The sequence below is a fragment of the Phaseolus vulgaris genome, chromosome 2 (assembly GCF_051622355.1).
Source record: "Phaseolus vulgaris cultivar YP4 chromosome 2, ASM5162235v1, whole genome shotgun sequence".
Classification (NCBI taxonomy): domain Eukaryota; kingdom Viridiplantae; phylum Streptophyta; class Magnoliopsida; order Fabales; family Fabaceae; genus Phaseolus; species Phaseolus vulgaris.
The window spans coordinates 41,347,955-41,369,539 of record NC_143499.1 but is presented as its reverse complement, the minus strand read 5'-3'; the positions used below and the strand labels follow the sequence as shown (position 1 = coordinate 41,369,539).

Below are 21,585 nucleotides of genomic sequence, written 5' to 3'. Positions count from 1 at the left end.
GTTAGAAAAAAAATATCTAGTTCATCTTAACTGAAAAATTATTCCAAAAAAAACAAATTTGTATTTGACATCAATCAGAAAACACTCGATGGATGTTAACAAATTTTTTAACTAATATTGATTGAGAAATAATGTAAGATTACTTGTTAATATCATCCCAATATAATATTGAGTTATTTACATTCACATTGACCAATTTTTGACATTTCAATTTAAATAAACTAAAGATATTCCAACCAAAATCAAACCGGTAACACATTTATTAAGTTGATGAGAGAATATGAAAAGAAAAACTGTAGAGGTGAAAGAAGAGGAAGTATAAAAAAATTTAAATTCTGACTTTTTATTTGGAATTTGAAATTGTTTATGTAAATGTTCAAATTACTCTTATAAATTTATATATTTTCATTTTCTTTTAAAGTTTTCAACCAAAACAATATATTTTATTATAGAACATTTTATATTTTCTATAAAAATAAATTACTCTCTAATTTGTTTCTATATAAACACACTATTGGAAAATATGATAATAATTCGAATATGTTAAAAATGTATACTTATTTTATTTAATTAAATCGAGACATTTATCCAAAATTCATTATCCATGTGAAAGAAGGTAATTCGTGCCTCTATATATTTTAACTCTCTCTATATATATATTAAATTTCACTTTTAATTTTTTCATCAAACCTTATTTTTAAGATTATGATAAAATTACGTTATTGATTTTGCTTTATACTTGTTGAAGATTATGGTCTCTTAAATTATACATCTTCAACTTCACTTTAATAAAGTAGTGCACCACCTCCAAGTTTTTATTACATTACTTCAAACTATTGATCAAATACTCCAATATATCCTTGGTTCCATATAGAAAGTATTGTGTGACAACTTAATTAACATAACAACTTTATCAAATTTAATAATTTTTATTAGAATTTATGTCATTATGTTTTGTTTTATCCATTGTTTTATAAATACTAATGTATATTCTATATTTTCTAGTGATATGATTATATAAGTTAGATAAAATTCTTACATTGTAAATTAATTTTGTGAGATTGAATTAAATTTAAAATTTATTTATTAACATGGTGTAAGAGTTTATTAATGTACAACTCAGTGAAGTTTGTTGAGTTTATTATATCACTCACTATCGGACCCCCTCTATTCCAATGTTCGATATGGTGAACACGAGTGAGCGTGTTTAAGATTTCATATCAATTAAAAATATGATCAAATAATAATATAAAAGTGAGTGTAAATATTTTCTTATTAAGTTAGTGTTGTGGTAAAGTTAAGTTATGTTTGAAATTCACTTATCAATGACATTTCTTACCGAGATTAATTAAGCTATTATACTCCCTCTATTATCACACTTTATATCCTCAACATAAAAAAAAAGTGTATTAAAATTTTATTTTCCTTTTTGTAAAGTAATTATATAAAGAAAAAAAAAGGTGATTTGATGAGTTTGAATACGTGATTTTGATAATAAAAATAGGCGTAAATCATAACTTTTCAATAAAGAACAAAGACGTTTAAGAAGAGTTAGACATAATGAATTCTTAATAATGTTCTTAAATAATTGTTGTTAATTACTAATGATAATTTTTTATAAAATTACTGGTCAATTATGAAACTTAAAACATCATAAACTTTTTTGAGACATTAACCTACATAATACATAATTGATTATATAAGATGCAAATCATGTTAATAATATTAATGTATAAAGCAAGCAAAGAAAAGAGGATAATGTTTTAATTAATAAATCAATTGTCTAATCTTAGTCAAATATAAGCTGAAGCAACAAATTATTAATACTAAAAAGAAACCATAAATCTTAAACTCTTAAACTCTAAAAATCCTAAAGTCCTAAAACCTTAAATGTTTAAATAATGACATAAATAACATTTTTTGACAATATATACAAAATTATCATATATTTTCACTTCATTCAATTACAAACTTACAATATTTTCAGTCACTCCTTCTCTCTTTTTATCTTGTTTCTTTCTTTTTCATTTAATTCAAATAACTTAATATTTTTAATTATAATTCTTTAACTTTACATTATGATTCTCTTTTTTTTTCTCACTTTTCATCATCCATCCAAACAAAGGTAAACTAACGTGTATTATGCAGTTTAATTTACATCAAAATAAATGTCTAATATAATGCATGTGTAAGATAGACTTAATTTTTTTTAAAATACTTTGAAAAATATTTTCAAATAATAACTAATAAAATATTATTTAATTATAAAATAAAACAATTTCTTATACAATCATTTATAAATTAAAAGAATATTAAAATTATTTTATCTTTTATATCAAATTAATTGTTCGTTTTGTTATAAAGATACAATAATTTGAGTCAATCAAGTGAGTCATGCAAGCTACTTAATGTCTCAAAATAATAATATGTGGGATGAATTGGATATTTCAACTCCCCAACTCTCATTAGTCTATACTGGATAATATTACAATTATATGTTAAAATAAATATTTTAATCCAACATTTCATCGATTCCAATATTTACAGATAAAACTTTATGTTCTCCTTTTATATTTTTCATTGTATATTTTTTTTATCTTTAAATATTTATATTTTAGCAAAATATTTACAGTAAAGTTTCATTTTTTTTAATATTCAAATTTACGAAAGACTATATCAATTTTCTTTATTTTTTGTTTCACTTGTACTTGTATAAGTATAAGGTAACATATAACTACATCAAACTACTCCAACTTTTTTTTACAAACCAAATACCAATATAACAAGCTAAAATGAGATTTATGGATATGCACCTAACTCAAAATATTAAGTACTAAGACCTTCTTCAACCTCTCTTTCTCTATCTATTGCTTAAGCTTTTGAGTAAAAGTTTAACACATACTTTCATAAATAATTAATAAGAAAAAATGGATACTAAAAATAAATATTTCCGTGTTTGTAACACTCATACATAAACCCTCCAATGTTAAAACAAAACTTGTTCTCCCTCAAAATGTATTTCAACAATTTTATCATGCAAGGTTTTTATTTATTTCAACATGGATTAAGGTTTTGTGGAACTATCATTACAGTACTCATTCGTGCAGCATATGGCCCCAAACATTACAAAAACAATTTGACCTCTTTTGAAGCAAGATTCAACTACCAATTCATGCATGCAACAAAACATCATATCTTAGGAAAATTTCCCATCAACAACATCACCAACCCAGCAAGAAATATACATTTTTTTAATTATTGTAAATGCAACATAAGAACAGAGTGAGATAAAACAAAAAAATTAAGGAACAAAATTTAAAAACATCATCAAATAATTTAAGCCCTTGGGATAGGGATCCCCAAATTTTTTAAATGAAATACCTAATTAATACTGTTCATTGATAATATAACTACCCAAACCTTCTTAATTGTGTGTCATTACTTGTGAGTTAATTAATATTGAATAATATTTATTTGAAGATATAGGATACTTTAAAATCATTTTAGTGGATGTGACCATTTTAAATATTAATATTTATTTAGGAGTGGAATGGAAAAATAAATACGTACACCATGAGAATATATAATGTTATAAATAATTCTCCTGAAATTGTTTTATTTAACAAATAAAGCTATAGATGTAACTAAAATAAACTTATAAGGGATTTTAGAATATTACTTCAATCATATAAATTCTCAAATCCATGATCAACCCCTTTAACCTATTATTATTCATGCCTCGCACAAGTTTTCTAAGACTAACTTTAATTTTATTTCATGGTGAAAATATATGCGTAAGATGTATATGTCTATATTTTTTTACGATTTTAAAAATAATAAATATAATTAAGCAATCGATATAACTACTATTACAATAAAAACTATTTACATATACAAAATAACATTAAAATAAAATAGTTATAAAATTAATTTATTCTTTGTTAATTATTATAATGATTTAATAACAACTTATTATTTTTATCAAGAAAACTAAAAAGTTCATTGTTATCGTACAAAAGAGACTGAGAGAACTTTCATCTGTTGAACAATTCACTCATTTGCTTTGGTTGTCGGTATACGTTTCTATTTCTACTTCACGAACTTGTTCGGCTTAGTCTCTCTTCCTCGGTTCTTGTTCCTCTGCTTCAGTCAAATTTTTCCTTCTTTGTAGGTTATAGGTCGGGAGAAAACTTTCAAAAAGGTGCTCTAACGCTCAAATAAGTACTCAATTTTTTATGCTCGATGCAATAAATGTGTAATAATGACGTACATTTTTTTCGAAAGTTGTTACTATTTATATGTTTATAATGAATCCGTAACTGTTGGGTTAGATTAACGTTTAAATCATGTTTAAGGGTCTATTATCTAAATTTCTCGTAGGATTTGGACTCGTTAATCTTTTATTAATCTTAATACATTTTAAACATATCGATTAACCTGAACCGGATACCGAGACTTTTAGGTTTCATTTGATTCCAACTAGTAAATTCATCATCAAATATAAAAAATAAAAATGTACACAAAATCAATTAAAAAAATCAATAATTTTTGCCCATCACAAATAGATTTTTAAATTTGTTATATTTTACAAAACTGGGTAATGATACACAGGGTCAGGTAAAAAAGTCTACACGACCACAAAACATCATATAAAAAAAAGTCTTAGAATCAAAATGCCATAAAAATCTCATGGATTAGGATGTTAACCCATATATTTTTAAGTAAAAAGTATTCTTTAACAATTGATAGTTTAAAAAATATATATATTAACTTAAAGAAAAACAGCTATTTAATGAAGAGTTTTAATTTTATTCAATTTTTATAAATGCGGGTTCGAGAGTCCCGTTCTTACCCATCTTGTATTTCACATGTATAAAAATATATTGATAATAGCGATCTTGTATAACACTTGTGAGTTAATATATCTAATCCATCACACATAGCTATAGGCTTGAATTTGTGGGTCAAGCTGTATAATTTGTTTTTAAGAAAATTAACAATTTCTTTTGTAATTTCTATTTTTTTTAGTATCTTATAAAAACAATATTTTACTGCAGGTAGAATAATTAAAAAAATAAAATTAATTTATCATTTATTACAAGTAAAAATAAAAGCTTATTATGAAACAAATATTAAAATAAACCATAAAATAAAATATAAAATTGGTAATGTAAGAATGTTAAAAAAAAGAAAGAATAAAGGTGCAAAGTCGCCCCCCACCACGTTTCTTTTTCTTCTTTCTTTTCTCCCTCTCCATATTCTCTTATCTCCTTATCTTTTACTATACTCTTTCAATTTTTATCTATTTTAGAATCTGATCGGACCACGTTCTAACCGTTGACGAATTAATGAACATTTTTATCAATCAGATTTTCAAATAGAGTAAGTTCAATTTTACTCTAAAGATCATTTGTTCTTTATTTTTCCTTAGGATTTAGTCATCAATCTTGGCGTGGCCAGTTGAGAAGTTTAATCCTCTCAACTTATTCTACTATATACTGAATTTTTGTTTAGTTTGAATAATTTGCATTAGGTTCGTAAATCTTGAAGCTTATATAGACGGTGAGGAATAAAATTATAGAAGTTGTTTGGAAAACAAACAATTAAGGTAAGAGAAACTAAATTTAATTTTTAATAGCATCATAGGATATAATATTTGAATGCAAAGGGGATGTGGTTCCAATATTCAATTTCTCTTGCAGACATGTTCTATATATATATATATATTGTGTTGTTTGTTTGTATATTATTTAAACTCGTGAAAAATATTAGATTTTAATGGTTTAGTATTTAAGTGTTGTTGTTTAATGTTAAATAGGATTCTAAATATATTGGATTGCGTTTTGAATGATATTCTATGATGAAAATAGTATGGGATAGAATTCATACATTTTGGATAATGTATCGACTGATGTTTGTTTGTGTATTAAGTATTGATACCTATGTGGTAACAGAAATCTTTGAGTTTCACTGATGATCTAAATCACATAGACTAAGATATCAAGGGGTAAGAACATGATGGGAGAGTTCATGCACACCGTGACATATGAGATGCATGACTTGAGTTGTATTGAACTTACCTTTATCATTTTTGTTGGATTCGCTAGTAATCTTTAGATTAGGTGTTAGTATATGGTAAGACTTACTTAATACGGGTCTTCCAGAAGACGTTGTTTGTTGAATATTTTTTGGATGTGTAGATTCATGTGATGTTTTATGTTGTGTTTGAACAGCGATGATTGTACTATGTACACGAGCAGATGGGCATACAGGTGCAGGAGACTTAAAAGTTTTAGAGTTTTATTTTGAACTATGAATATGTAAATATTTGTATTTCTATAAATCATAATCTTATAATAGAAATATTTTGAAAAAAGTTTGTATAGAAATATGTAAAACGTGTATCTAGATAATTAGATATATTTCCGGGGTGTTATAGGTAATTATAAACATTTAATATTAATCATAATGAATAAAGATATTTAATTACATTTAACAACAAATAATTATAGGCGACAATAAAAAATTAATATAGATAACGGGATGAGGTGGAGTTTTGCAAGCTAATGGGACACAAATAATTTACTTTGCAATCTTATTCCTAATTCAACATAACTAATTCAAAATAACTAGGTTATAACTCAAAAATAAAATAAAATAAAAACTACATATAGAAAAAGGAGAAAAATGTAATTATAATGGTTGTTTAGAGAAAAAAATCCACTTTAACTCTAAAAAAACTTTGGAGATGAAGTTTTTTCCACTAATTCATTGAGTGAATAAAAACAATTATTCTAAAAGTGAGTTAAGATTAATTAGAGAATTGTAATTATAAATTATATATAATAAACATTTATATTGGTTTAAAATTAATTCTAATAATTAAAACCACAAAGTGTATATTTTTGACCACTCAATCCATGGTATGTTTTGTAAAAAAGAAAAAAAAATTTATCAAAAATTCATTATACTTTTAACTTTGTATGAGTGAACTACAATACTGCTAATGCACTGACTGATGAAAAAAAATTCGTAAAAAACATGTAGTGTAAAAAAACACAACTTTTTAAAAATCTTTATATTTTCTTTTAGCCATTGAATTGTTTCTTATCTATAAATGAAAGAAAAAATCTAATGATTTGTTTTAAAACATCAAATCATGTTTAGTTTTTTAAAGTATTAAAATAACAAAAAAAAAACTTATGAAAAGCATAATATCCCTGATTAAAAATTTGAAATTATTTTTATTGAATTATTGAATATTTATTTTTAAAATAACCGAGCATAATTGCCGGTCCCTTTCTTATTATGGATTAGATTTAAGTGATTTGATGTAAATATTGAATCACAAAAATAAGTTGAAAAAAAAAGAGCATTGTACTGTATTGAGTTAATTTTGATTATTTATAAAAATGAATTAGTGAAATAATGAATTGATAATAAGAGAAAATATAAGATATTAGTAGAAGAGAAGTGAAGAATGTGGTGTGTTGTTGTTTTGTTTGGTTGTCTGGTAATAATTGTGGGTAGTGGGTGACAGCACATGGCCGTCCTGCTCCACCACTCCAACCTCCTTTCTTAAATCATCTCACCATCCAAATCCATCCATCTAATATAAGGACAAATTTCTCATATTTTATTCCCTTTTTTTTTTTTTTTTATCAACAAACTTAATTACCACATTCTTCCTATTTTTACTTCTTTAAGCACATTATTTTTTTTATCTATCTATGCTATAAACTTTCTTAATTATCATTATTTCCCTTTTCAAACTTTACATAATACTACTTATCATAACTTAACTACGTTTTCAATTTCTGTAAATGCAACTTAGTTTTCATCCTTCATATTTTATTACTTTTTTTTCTATTCTTATCATCAATTATAATTAGGTTAACTCTAAATATAATAATTAAGACGATAAAAACATTTTATATCAAAATAATTGCATTATTTATAATTAAAATTTTGACTAAGCAATGTATTTGTTATTTTTATAAATACTATAATTATATATAGTTTATTTCTAGATTTTATTCTATTGTCATTAGTGATTTTTATTGTTTTTAATAATTAATTTCATTTTTCAAGAAAATGACTATTTAATGTATATCAAAGAATAATTCTGTCTTTAAAACTTAATTACCTTTTTTACTTTATTGAATTTGATCTATATAGGTGTTTGTTATTTTATACCTAAAAAGTAATTATTAACGAAGTATATTTAATACACTTTAAAAAGATGTTTTGACTATTTTTAAATTAATTAAATATTATAATAATTATTTTTAAATTACTGTTTGTTATAATAAAAAAGTTATATTACAGTCAATATAGCTTGTAATTGTAGTATCAAAAGTAATATATAAAAATAAATTATAGTATTTTTTTAAAATATAGTGTTTAAAGCATGTTATTGAATAAAAAGAGTATTATTAAAAATAACAAAAACCTCTATTGATAATATATTTAAAATTAAGAATGATATATATGCAATTATATTTTTCAAAAGAAAACAATAAATACATGAATTAATTTTATGACTAAAAAATAGTTTTCTTAAACTAAAATAGTTTTCTTGTCTTATTTAACATTTATTTATTTATTTCAGTATTGAATTTATTATAGCCAGTGACAAAGAATAAAAACAACACTACAAAATTGTTAGATATTTGAAATAACAATTTTTTTATACATGTTTGATTCTCTTCACAGAAAATTGTATTCAAATCACCTTTAATCAATTTTCTTACATTTTTATGTTTACTTACTCAAATAAATATTTATTTAGTTTTACTTTTTTGTCTTTATTCACTCCAACAATCTTTGATCTAAATTTACTTTCTTTTCACTTCATAATATATATGAAGTGAATTTCATTATATCATTAATTATTTGCTTTTACTTTGTATAATTTAATTAACTTCTCTCTCTAAATGACATAAAGAATTTGCTAAAGGAGTACAACAAGTGACTAATAGCTTTTGTGACAAACAATATATTTAAATAACAAATAGCTTAATTAATGACTAATTTGATTAATGATCAATTTAAGTATAATTATTCGGTTACATAGTTCCGTGTACTTTTGTCTAATTAACTTATATTTTGTCTAAGTTTTTGGATCTTCTCAAAATATCACTGAAGATGATTTTCAATTCAAACTTCTGTTTTATTAGTCTTTGAGCCATTTCAATCTTGCTATAAGAGTAATTTTTGACTTTTGTGCGTTTTTTATTACAGTCAATCAACATTAATAGAAAATAATGTTTTATTTCTCTTTTGTTTTTTACGTTTTTTTTTTTTCAAAAACATAGTAAGTAAATATCGTTGAAATTATAACGTAATTGGATGTGAAAGATTAGAAGAGAGAAGGTATTTTACACATTTTGGTTATTTTACCCCTTTTATAAGCGAATAATTTGATTATTTCGGATTTTCTTTCAACCATTTTCATTTACAGTTCAACTTATGTAATTTAATTATATTTTTGGAATAAATCTTATACAAGTGTCTTATTATGTCATTTTTGGTGTTATTGTTATCAATAACATATTAAAATGATCATGTTGCAACTCTCTTAACTCCTCAGTAAAAGAGAAATTTCTTTGTAATTAAACCCTACAATTCTTTTTAGTTACAAGTATTATGGTAACGTTTCTCATAATTTCAATTTTTTTCCTGGGTTGATTTATTTTTCATTGAATGCAATATTATCTGTCTAGATGGTTATGTAGTCAATTCTCTTAACGTCTGAATATTATTGAAGATAAAAAAAAAATCTTCTTGAAGGAAAAATACTATTGAAGGCTGTCTTATGAAAACTATTCATAAACAAAGTTTTGGTTTATAGTATCTAACAATGACATTTATACACAATATATTGTTCAATTTGCTTTTTATACGAAAATTATGCTAATTGAAACTGAAATATAAATTTAATATGAAATGAAACGTATAACTATGATTCAATTTTCAAGTCAAATAAAGATAAAAACATCTTATAATATATGTAGACTTAAAATTAATTTAATAATTTAATTTATGTTATTTTCAAAATATAGATTAACATAAAGTTAAAAATTTTGCATAAAATTTAAGAAGACAATTGTATTCAATTATTTTTAATCCATTGAATAGAAAGAGACAAATATTAGAGAATGTGAGTAAACAAAGTAGATTGGAAGGGAATTTTGCGAGGCTACAAGTGTGAAGAAGAAGAAAATATGTAGTATCATGTTAATTTATACGGCCTGCAAAATTATGTTAAAAAAATGGCAACATTGTTTTTTATCATGTAAACTATTTTTAAACACTCTTAATCAACATGCTTAAATAAGTACACCATAATAAATAAATGTATCTTTAGAATAAAATTTGCCTAACAACAATCATTCTTGATAAGTCATCTCTTAAGAATGACAAATAAACCTATAATAGAATATCAATATTAAAATAAATAATATTTAACTTTTTTTAAATAAGTATGATTTAATATTTTATTTTAACATTTTAGCTATTATAATTTTTATTATTCTTTAACATTGAAAAAAAATTATTTTTATACTGAATTCATGATAAATATTTAGAAACCTAAATTTTATGCCTATCAAATATCGAAAATCGAGAATGAACATGTATATGAATTTAAATTTTAGAAACAAATAAATATATAATCAAATTAGCACACCTATCTTGATTTCACCCTACTTTTTTAATAACTACAATAAAATGACATAACATAACTTATCAACAAGTTAATATAAATTTAAATGGCCAAATAGTTATATATATATATAATTTAAAATTACTTCACAAGTTAACTATAATAAAAATAATAATTTAATTTATGTTATTTGCAGCCGGCTTAATACGTAGTAAAAAGTTTAAACGAACATAAGTTAAATAACGAAGATATTTTTTTTCGTGATTAATAAACTCTTTTTTTTACATGTCTTTATCGGACACAGAAGTTAGATGATAGAAAAAAATGTATATCCATGAAGAATTTTAATTTTATTTTGTTTTGGTTATTTTATTATGAATAAGGTTTTTAGTTTAATGTTACGAGTAATAAAAGCGGAATGAAACGAAAATAATTTAGAAAAGTATTTAGTTTAATAGTTGAATAAAAAAAGATAAATTTAAAAATTAGATGTGTGTATGAGATGCGGAAAGGATGGGATGTGAGGGGAGTGGGGTCTGATAGGCTGGCGCCAAACGGAGAGTGAAGAGGCACGGATTCTAAACGTTTATCAAATCCCATTTTGAAGGGTTATATTTGTAAACAGAGACACTCTCACTCTCAAAGCCTTCTCAAATCCCTAACCCTCTTTCTCCTCTTTCTTCCCTTCCCCCTTCTTCTTCTCTGCAACCCAAAACCCCCTCTTCCATTTCCATCCCAAACATGAGAGAAATCATCAGCATTCACATCGGTCAGGCCGGGATCCAGGTCGGAAACTCCTGCTGGGAACTCTACTGTCTCGAACATGGCATTCAGCCCGACGGCATGATGCCAAGGTTTTTCTTCTCTCTCTTTATCTCTCTTTCTCTCTCCATTTCACGCATTCTAACAACTTTTCCCTTCTTTCCATCGCAGTGACTCCTCCTTCGGAGTCGCGCACGACGCCTTCAACACTTTCTTCAGCGAAACCGGATCTGGCAAGCATGTACCCCGCGCCGTCTTTGTCGATCTTGAACCCACTGTCATCGACGAAGTCCGATGCGGTGCATACCGCCAACTTTTCCACCCTGAGCAACTCATATCCGGCAAGGAAGACGCCGCCAACAACTTCGCCAGAGGCCACTACACCGGTATCCATCGTTCTCTCTCCCTCACTGTTTGTCACACTCTCACTCACTTAATTTAACCTAATTTTTGATTTCCCCCTTTCAGTTGGCAAAGAGATCGTAGATCTGTGCCTCGACCGTGTCCGCAAGCTCGCTGACAACTGCACTGGCCTCCAGGGCTTCCTCGTCTTCAATGCCGTCGGTGGAGGCACCGGGTCTGGCCTTGGATCGCTCTTGTTGGAGCGTCTCTCCGTGGATTACGGCAAAAAGTCCAAACTAGGGTTCACCATTTACCCTTCCCCTCAGGTTTCAACCGCCGTTGTTGAACCCTACAACAGCGTTCTCTCCACCCACTCCCTCCTGGAGCACACCGACGTGGCTGTCCTGTTGGACAATGAAGCCATCTACGACATATGCAGGAGATCCCTTGACATCGAGAGACCCACCTACACCAACTTGAACCGCCTCATCTCCCAGATCATTTCTTCCCTGACAACCTCCCTCAGGTTCGATGGCGCCATCAATGTCGATATCACTGAGTTCCAGACCAACCTTGTTCCTTACCCTCGCATCCATTTCATGCTCTCGTCCTATGCTCCGGTTATCTCTGCTGCCAAGGCCTACCATGAGCAATTGTCCGTGCCCGAGATCACCAATGCCGTGTTTGAGCCTGCCAGCATGATGGCTAAGTGTGATCCCAGACACGGGAAGTACATGGCTTGCTGCTTGATGTACCGTGGTGATGTTGTCCCCAAGGATGTCAATGCTGCTGTTGCCACCATCAAGACTAAGAGGACTGTTCAGTTTGTTGATTGGTATAATTTCTTTCAATCTAGTCATTTATTTACTCAACAATGTTGTTCACTGGATGCGTTTTCGAAAAACTGCCTGGATTTTGATATAAATCACGTTTTTATACCTGATCTGAGGAAATCCACATTAGCGATGTGAAACCAGACACTTTAAATTTATGTTTGCTTTCGCATCGAGTGATCTGAAATCATATTGAGATCCCAATTAACGTAAATGCAGGTAAAATGTTCACATGTTTTGTCCGGTTAAGTTTTACAGTAATGTACTGATTCTGGATACAAAATTGGTTTTAAATTTAAGCAACCTCAGGCGACTTTTACTTTGGATCAGTGGTTTTTAAAATGATGTTTGGATTATTCAGCTACTTGCATTTAGAATAAATATACTGAAACATATATCATTTTACTTCAAACCATGTTTGCCTGATCAATTTTCCAAATGTCCATCTAAGTATACATTAAATTGGTATATGAAGTTTAATGTATGTTGTTGTGATAGGTGTCCTACTGGATTCAAGTGTGGTATCAACTACCAACCTCCTTCTGTTGTGCCTGGCGGTGACCTTGCTAAGGTGCAGCGTGCTGTATGCATGATTAGCAACAACACTGCAGTTGCTGAGGTGTTTTCTCGCATTGATCACAAGTTTGATCTGATGTACGCCAAGAGGGCCTTTGTTCACTGGTACGTCGGTGAGGGTATGGAGGAAGGAGAGTTCTCCGAGGCTCGTGAGGATCTAGCTGCTCTTGAGAAGGACTATGAAGAGGTTGGTGCTGAAGGAGCAGAAGATGAGGAGGAACCTGAGGATTATTGATAATTTAAAGGTGTTATGACTGTAATTGTTTCGAGTAAAAGGGTATATGCTTCGTTACATTGCCCTGCACCCGTACTGTTCGTTCTTTTTGTTTTTATTCCTGTGTGATATAGTCCATTCAAACTGTGAAGTGATCGATCGTCTTTACGCTTCTATTTGGTGATTTAGGATTCTGTTGTTTGAGACATCAATCATGTATTCAGAATTGGCCATGTCAAAATTTGATTTCTTATGTTTATGCTCGCTATTTTTACCTTATTCCCGTAGTGATTACCTTAATAATCATGTACGGGAAATCATGACTAAATTGCATTTTTCTGTTCGCTTGTTTAAGTTTTTAATATTCAGTGTTTTGTTTGGATTAATTTTGGTGTAAGTGCCAAAACTTCTCGGGACGCGCGAATCAAATAGCTGCGAGCATGTCATGGAAAAATGATATTCCTAAAACCTGTATGAATACGGATACTTGAGAATTGAGATCAGGAGTTCCTATTGTGGCATTTAGGAAACCAGTGTTCTGAATGAACTTTATTCGCCTGAATTGGGATGTACGAAATGGCTTTTGGTCTGACCTAAAGAGGGATCAATGCTTGAGAATGAACCTGGCTTTATAATGGTACTTATATCTCAACAGATTTAGAGTTATTATTTTATTTTTTAATCAGATTTAGAGCCTTCTTCCCATGATTTGTTTACTTAAATTTTGTATTTAAATATTTTTAAGTTTAACTGTTTTTTAATTTCTGTAAAATAATTGACTTTTACCTTTTTTAAGTAGTAATTTAGCTGATAAAAAAAAAGTAGTAATTTAGTTTAAATTAATGAGTTGCGATAAAATACATTTTGTTGATTTCATTCATTAAGCTAAAATTATTATTTTTATCCTTATTATTACGTAGTAGTTGTTAATTATATGTTTACGAAATGTAAATAGTATCGAGACATGTTAATATTATTATAGTAATAGAAATGATTTATTTTGAAAAGTGAAAGTTAAAAGAGAGAAAAGAAGTTGTGAAAGAAAGAAATGGGTTTGAATGGGCAGCAATTATTGAAATATTTTTGAATGAGTGGAGCATTGTGAATGGTGGTTAAAGTGGTGGGTCCTTGGCGCCCGAGGGAGGTGGGGATATGTTTAAGTCCACCCAACTCTCAATTTCAAACTTCTTTTTCATTCACTCACCTCATCATAATCCCTCCTCAATCCCACGCATTCATAATCTTAACGGTAAGAAATTTAAAAGCATGATACAAATTCTTAAATTCAAATTGTAGAAAAATGAACTTCCATTATACATTATTCGCTCGTGATATGTGTAACCTCGTATATTGTATTTTTCACTGTTCCAAAAATATATGATATTGTCTACTCTAATCTTTTTTTAAAGGGTTCATATATCCACTTATTTTTTAAGACTGAAATTATTTTATTAATAGTTTTTTATTTACAAAAAAAAAGACTTTTTATCCATATGTGCAAGTGTTTTAAAAAAAATGAGACTTATTAGTATAATTATGAAAAACTATAATTGACCATAAACTAAAATATATTAAATGGTTAAGTGAAGACATTTTATATTTAGTTTATTCAAGAATAAATGCAGTATTATTCTTCTATTTACTATACTGTGGTGAAAATATATCTTAGTATATTTGAGAATTAGTATAATATAATACTACATTAACTAAGGATGCAAAAGCATTCTACCTAGATAAATTTATCATGTTCATAAAACGGAAAATAGATCATTAAAGAAATTATAATTTGTATTTATTTAGAATTTTGAATAATTTAGAAATTTATGTATTTTAATTTTTTTTTAAATATGACATTAAATAATTTAGATTTTTATTTATTTAGGATTTTAAATAATTTAATAATTTTAATTATTTCAGATTTTTGTTTAAATAGAACATTAAATAATTTAGGATTTTTATTTAAGATTTTGAATAATTTATGATTTTTATTTATAGATTTTTATTTAAATAAAACATTAAATAATATAGATTTGTAGCTAGGATTTTGAATAATGTAGAAATTTTATTTATTTCATATTTTTATTTAAGAAAAATATTAAATTATTTAGGATTTGTATTTATTTAAGATTTTTAGTAATTTAGAAATTTTATTTATGTGAAATATATGTGTCAAAAGTTGTAATTTTTTTTTACATAAAATTAATTTGTTTATACATAAAACAATTTAATTATATTTCATTTTAATTTAATTTTAACTACAAAGATATATTTGTAATCTTACATCTTTATTTATTTTAAAAAACTATTTTATCAATTACACCTATCACAAATTTAGAGACTTTTATATACTCTTTCTTCATTCTCGTCATATAATTAAAACATTAATTTATTTGTTTGTCATATGTGTATTTATTTTTGTTCATGATGTTAACATATCACCACCCTTTCCTTAATCAAAACAATCCAACTTTTCCCTCATTTTCACCTTAAATTCATTTCTTCAAATCCAAATAAATTTAAAGGTAGGTCTAGGTCTCACTTCTCACTTGTATTTAGTTTTTATCAACTTATATTGAAATATGTAAATGTAAATGACATTATTGAATATCGAGTCTAACCTAAGTAATTTAAGAGACTTGTGTTTGATTTCTTTTTAACATAAGTCTAAAGGTGTTCAATTTTTAAAAGATTGTTATTAATAATTAAGATTGATTTACATAAGATACTAAAGTATTTTCGTCTTTGAACTTTAAATCTAGGGTTTGTCTACTCTCTCCAATCATTTAAACAATGGGATTCATCAACAAATGACAAAATTTAATTATTCATTTATCTGTTTTCATATATTTAGCAAAAAGTTAAATAAAGATTTTTCCGTTCTTAAAGAAAAGTGGACGTGAGATAGAATGAATGATAAGATATGTGATAAGAGTTACACATGATAACGGGTCATAATTATGACCCGTTAAATTAACCAATGAATCATCATTAATAAGAGTGGAAAGAGGGAAAGAGAGAGAGGAAAAGAAAGTAAACAAATCAAATTATTTAAATACACAGAAATTGAATGGAAATAAGTGAAAAATGTATAGATGATATGATATGATTGATTCAAGCGAAGAAAATAATTAGATGTTTAATTTAATTATTTATAAATATCTTTAGATTTGTTTTATTAAGATTAAATTTTAAATAATTAAATTAAATATGTATGTTTATATATATATATATAATGAATTAGAGAAAAAAATTGTAAATTTGAATGAAAGTAATATTATAACTTAATTTTCAAAATTCGTATGAAAGGAATATTACAACTTAATTTTAGAAATATGTTTTGCTAAAAAGAATTGAATATATGTTTATGAAAAATTATAAAATTTGATATGTTAGCAATAAAATTTTATTAATGACAAAAAATATTAAGGTTCACTACAATAATTTCAACATAATTTTTGTTTAAGATCGACATAATTGATTATGATTAAAGATATAATCGGACTTCCCTTGTAAAAATATAATTCCTGACCATTTTTCTTATGGCAGACCATCTTTACTAGCTTCTAAATCGATTATGTCCAAAGGTCCATTCTTTATGGGCTGATTCATAAGATGGGCTTCTCCTAGGTCCATTATTCTCTTTCTTTCGCACCCTTTATATTGAAAGACTCTTTCTTCCTGCACCTGCATACCTTCTTCTCTCACCTCCATAAATTTCTAAATTTCCAAAAATGCCCCTCTATAATATTCCGGATTATGTAATCTGGAAGTCATTTTTCAAATTTGTAATTAGCTTCCGGATTACATAATTCGGAAGCCTTTTTTCCAATGCATGATTACTTTTCGGATTACATAATCCGAAAGTCTTATTTAGCTTCTGGATTATGTAGTCCGGAAGTCTTTTTTAAATGAGTTTCTGGATTACATAATCCGGAAGCTATTCTATGGGGTGACACAAGAAGGATAAAAATATATTTTCATGTTGTGTATGGAGGTGGCAGAAGAAGATATGGAGGTGCAGGAAGAAACAGTCATATTGAAATCTACAAATTCAATTGTAAACAGTAACTCACCTCACCACTCTCCGCTCTATTTTCTCATTCCACAGTAAATTAGTAAATCCACCGTGTAACATAGTGGAAGGGTTGGATAACATAAAAAGTAAGTACTCGGTTAAATTTTTAGAAAAACGGTGAAAAGAGAAAAAAGAAGAAGAGGAAAACAATTTAGTAAAAAAAGTTGTTTGAATTGACGAAAAGTAAGTGAAAATCAGTATAAATTTTTTACATGATTTAATTGATACAATATAATAATTTTTATTTTGTAAAAAATTAATGTGTAAACTAAAATTTAAAAGGTAATTTAATGAAAAAATTAGTTTTCAAAAATATAAATTAAATTTTAAATAAAAATAAAAATTATAGTATTAAATTATTATTAATAAAAATATATTTAAAATTAATATTAAAATAAATTAAAAAAATAAGTATAAACTAGAATTAAAATAAATCAAATTATATAATTAAAATAAAATAAATATTAAAGTATTAAAATTTAAATTAATTAATTTATTATATTTAAAATATGATTGTTAATAAAATATTACTAATACTTTACTATGTTGAAAAGAATTATTATTTATATATTAATGATGAGATATCAAAATTTGATGATCCTAATTTGCAGGACTCCTTATCCAAACTACGTGTATAAGTTTATGTATCTCCTTGTTTCTATTCATTCTCTCGATAACCTGATGATTTGCTCATCATAAGGTTAGATGTCTCTCTCTCGAGGATTTGTAGTTTTTTTTAAGGTTTTACAATATAGAATGTTTATTAAGCTCCCTTAGTCTAAGATCTTTATTACCGCGAAATTGTCAACCTCCACTGTTATGACCATCAGGTTGATAACCTTGAAGTTGACATTCATGAATGTGATTGGAGACAATCTTCTTTAGGGAGGAGAGGTCAGAACATTGACTGATTGTACTATTGTCACTTCCTAGCTTAAGTGGAGACCCTTCCTTCGGAAAATCCATCAATGATGGTGTTAATCACCACTCAAAGTGGTGCTTCTTGATTTTATTCTCTTTTAGATTTAGATCTTTGTGTCGGCCTTTGCCGGTCATTCTCATCTCAGCATGGCTAATCCCAATAGTCCTGTCTGTCATAGTAAACTCTTCTTTCTAGAGAACAAGATAATGTATGATATCCTTACTCATTGACAAACAGGTGGACTTCCTGAATTAGATTTTCAAATCTTGTCTTTCAAGGCCAGACATTCATCGATAGCATGGCCGAAGTCATGATGGTATCTGCACTGCTCGAGAGTGTTAGCTTTTGGTAGTGTTGATATTTTCCAACGTCAAAATGAGTTTGACATTTAGAGCTTCCTCGAGAATATGACCTCGATTTGTATTGAGAAATGTATACTATGAGAACCTTGGCACTCAGTGTTTTATAAGTTTCAAGGTTGGGTGGGGTCTATTGGGTTTATATACCTCTCTTATTTTTTCACGTGTCATTTATGCCATGACCTTACTTTTGAAATCTCGTAGTTCTTCAAATTGCATAATTTTGCAGCTCTTTTGATGTGGCTCGTCTAGATTTACTGTTGGTTTTCTACATAAGCTCTATGTGAAAGTCTTGGTCTTAAAGTTGTGACCATATGATGCAAAGCTACCTTGAGATTGAGGTTTCCGATGTTTAAGGATACCTTTCCATGAACAAGGACAACGATTCTTTTTTTCTTGTCAGATACTCACAAGTGTGATGGATGTTAGGAGGTGTGGATGACTTGTCATGATTTGTGTTCCGAATTTGGCTACCAATATGTCATAGCAATCGATCAACAACGGGGGAATCCGGGTGAGCCAACTAAAGGCTCCCCCTTTTAGGGATGTGGGAGTTACACGGCATATGAGGAAATCATCTATGGTGTACAAACTTATCTTAGTTAAATCAACATTTATGTTTTCGTTTGGGTAAGTGATTTTGTCATTTCAATCTATTGTTAGACCCTTCCAGTTGGATGGGAGCTTAACATCTATTATGCCATCAGCAAAGGGGTGTCGTCAGGTTCCCTTACCGTGACTAAGGTATGGATTGAGGTATTAGTCTATTACTCAACTGGCCTAGTTAAAACTGTCGCTCCCCCCATCACATAGGTCTCTTTGTTATACTTGTCTTTAGGACTATGGAATGCATGAGTCCCCTCTCTTATTTTATCTTCATAGACTTGTTCTCTTGTCTTAACATGATTGTCGCTCTTGCATTATTATTTTTAATTTGGTCAGTTCTCTCTGTAGTTCAATTAGTTAAGCCATCTGGCATGCTTCGATCATTCCGTTGTCGACTGATTTCTGCCTATCGTTTGACATGTTCCTTGTTGCTATCATAAGATCTTTTCGACGTCCTTGTTGGTTACACGGTGGACGCCAATTGTTCTTACAAGTACTGAGTATGTCTCCTCCTTCTGCACAATTGAGTAGTCTCCGAAATTTCTTTGTCCAGGGTATGATGAATAACATCTTGCGTCCGAGAAAGATATACCTACAAAAGATACTCTAATGCTCAAGTTAGTTTAGAATAGTTAAGAAAAAAAAAGTTATTCAATATAACCTTACATATCCCAACTTCAACCTATTTATAGAATTGGATGGAATGGACCATTTTTTGGATAAATCTATATTAATACGGACATAGTCCTTAATCTTGGATTAATCAAGATGTATAGTCGATTTATCACGATTAATTTGGTTTAAGGTTATTACTCAATGTTAACTTCATATACTTGCTTTAAATTTCCAATAGATCCTCGGTTATATTAATGTTGTGAATAAGTCTGAGGCGACATCAATCATACACAGTACAATCATACACAGTACAGGTTAACTTGGAAGAGCTGAAAAGCATTGTTACATCGAAGTTACATTCTGGACAGAGTAAAACTTGCTTGTACCATGATACCATAAATCCTCTCACTGATTCCTATAAACACTTGGTGAAGCAGAGGTGAAACTTGAAATTTTGTGCTCTTGATTTATCCTCTAGGGAAAATGACATGTATACAGGGTAATATTATGAGTATGCAGCTACAAAGCATGCCATTTCAGAACTCTCTTCCTCATCAAGTGAAGCAGAAAAAGTGAGAGAGAGGATAATTGACATCATACTCATACTTATATTCATATGTATCTTCCAAATGGTGGTACTCATTGGTGGCATACACCGAGTCTGATAACTGCCCTTCTAAATTGAAACCATCTTTTGATAATGGTAATTCGTTAATCCTTTGTTGGGCTAAAGGCCAAGAGAAATGAAGCTGCGATGCATTTTGTGTGATACCCATGGCACAATCGATCATATTCATATCTAGTCCATACAAGTTATTAGAGACTTGGTTCTGAACCACAAACAAAGACTGAGCTTGACCACTAGAAGCAGAGGTTTGTTCCATGACCATGATGTTATTGGGAGCAGTTGCACCTTGAAAAGTTGGAGTTATAGCAGAGGGATGGTTTTGAAGTTGAGTTTGATTTGACATGGCTTTACGATGAAGGAGATTTGTAAGTTTTAGAGATATAGGAGAATTTGTAGAAATGGTAGTAGAGCTTTGAGTAGAGAAATTGGTGCGAGTGTTTGAACCTCTAAGGAGACAAGCAGCTTCATCATAAGCTCGAGCAGCTTCCTCAGCAGTTTGATAAGTACCAAGCCACATCCTAATCTTCTTTGAAGTGTCTTTGATCTCTGCTGCCCATTTCCCTGAAGCCCTTTGTCTCACCCCAACAAACTTCCTCTTGTTCTTCATCTTCACTTTCTCACACAATCTCTCATCCTTCGCCCTTTGCTTTTGATCTTCCACACCCATTAATGCAAGTGCAATCATGTTAGACATAACATAAAGATATATATAGGTTCAAAAGTTTTCATTGAGTTGCTTTGGAGTAGTGGAAAGCTCGTATTTTGTTTCTTGTTGGGCTTGTATTTGGCTTGTAGCTGTAGTAGTGCTTCTCCTCACTCGTGCCTCAATTCCATCACCCTGCTTCGATTGGTCAACGAAATTCAGACAAAGCCTAATTCGTGATGTCCACTTACATAAAATGTGGTAAATTTTAATGTTCATTCTATGCATTTTTCTACAAGGCACGGGGTATGTATGTGGCTTATTTTATACAAAAAATAATTGTA

The 21,585-nt window shown here is 28.4% G+C and overlaps 2 protein-coding genes across 2 annotated transcripts; one reads left to right on the top strand and one right to left on the bottom strand.

Moving 5' to 3' along the window:
* Positions 1-11,124: 11,124 nt before the first annotated feature.
* Positions 11,125-13,652, top strand: LOC137812127 (tubulin alpha-5 chain). Its single transcript, XM_068614031.2, has 4 exons — positions 11,125-11,520; positions 11,600-11,814; positions 11,897-12,605; positions 13,102-13,652. The coding sequence occupies exons 1-4, from the start codon at positions 11,408-11,410 to the stop codon at positions 13,412-13,414; spliced, it is 1,350 nt and encodes a 449-aa protein (XP_068470132.1). The 5' UTR covers positions 11,125-11,407; the 3' UTR covers positions 13,415-13,652.
* A 6,540-nt stretch (positions 13,653-20,192) lies between these two features.
* Positions 20,193-21,286, bottom strand: LOC137809773 (ethylene-responsive transcription factor ERN3). The gene has a single exon (XM_068610857.2). It carries the CDS (start codon positions 21,281-21,283, stop codon positions 20,525-20,527), a length of 759 nt encoding a protein of 252 aa, XP_068466958.2. The 5' UTR covers positions 21,284-21,286; the 3' UTR covers positions 20,193-20,524.
* Between the last annotated feature and the right edge of the window lie 299 nt (positions 21,287-21,585).

What these genes read in the sequence shown, in the direction of transcription:
- LOC137809773 (XM_068610857.2), bottom strand. Translation starts at nt 21,283, where the DNA reads ATGATTGCACTTGCATTAATGGGTGTGGAAGATCAAAAGCAAAGGGCG.
- LOC137812127 (XM_068614031.2), top strand. Translation starts at nt 11,408, where the DNA reads ATGAGAGAAATCATCAGCATTCACATCGGTCAGGCCGGGATCCAGGTC. An exon ending in CCCGACGGCATGATGCCAAG is followed by an intron (nt 11,521 to 11,599) that starts GTTTTTCTTCTC and finishes TTTCCATCGCAG; the next exon opens with TGACTCCTCCTTCGGAGTCG. An exon ending in ACTGTTCAGTTTGTTGATTG is followed by an intron (nt 12,606 to 13,101) that starts GTATAATTTCTT and finishes TTGTTGTGATAG; the next exon opens with GTGTCCTACTGGATTCAAGT.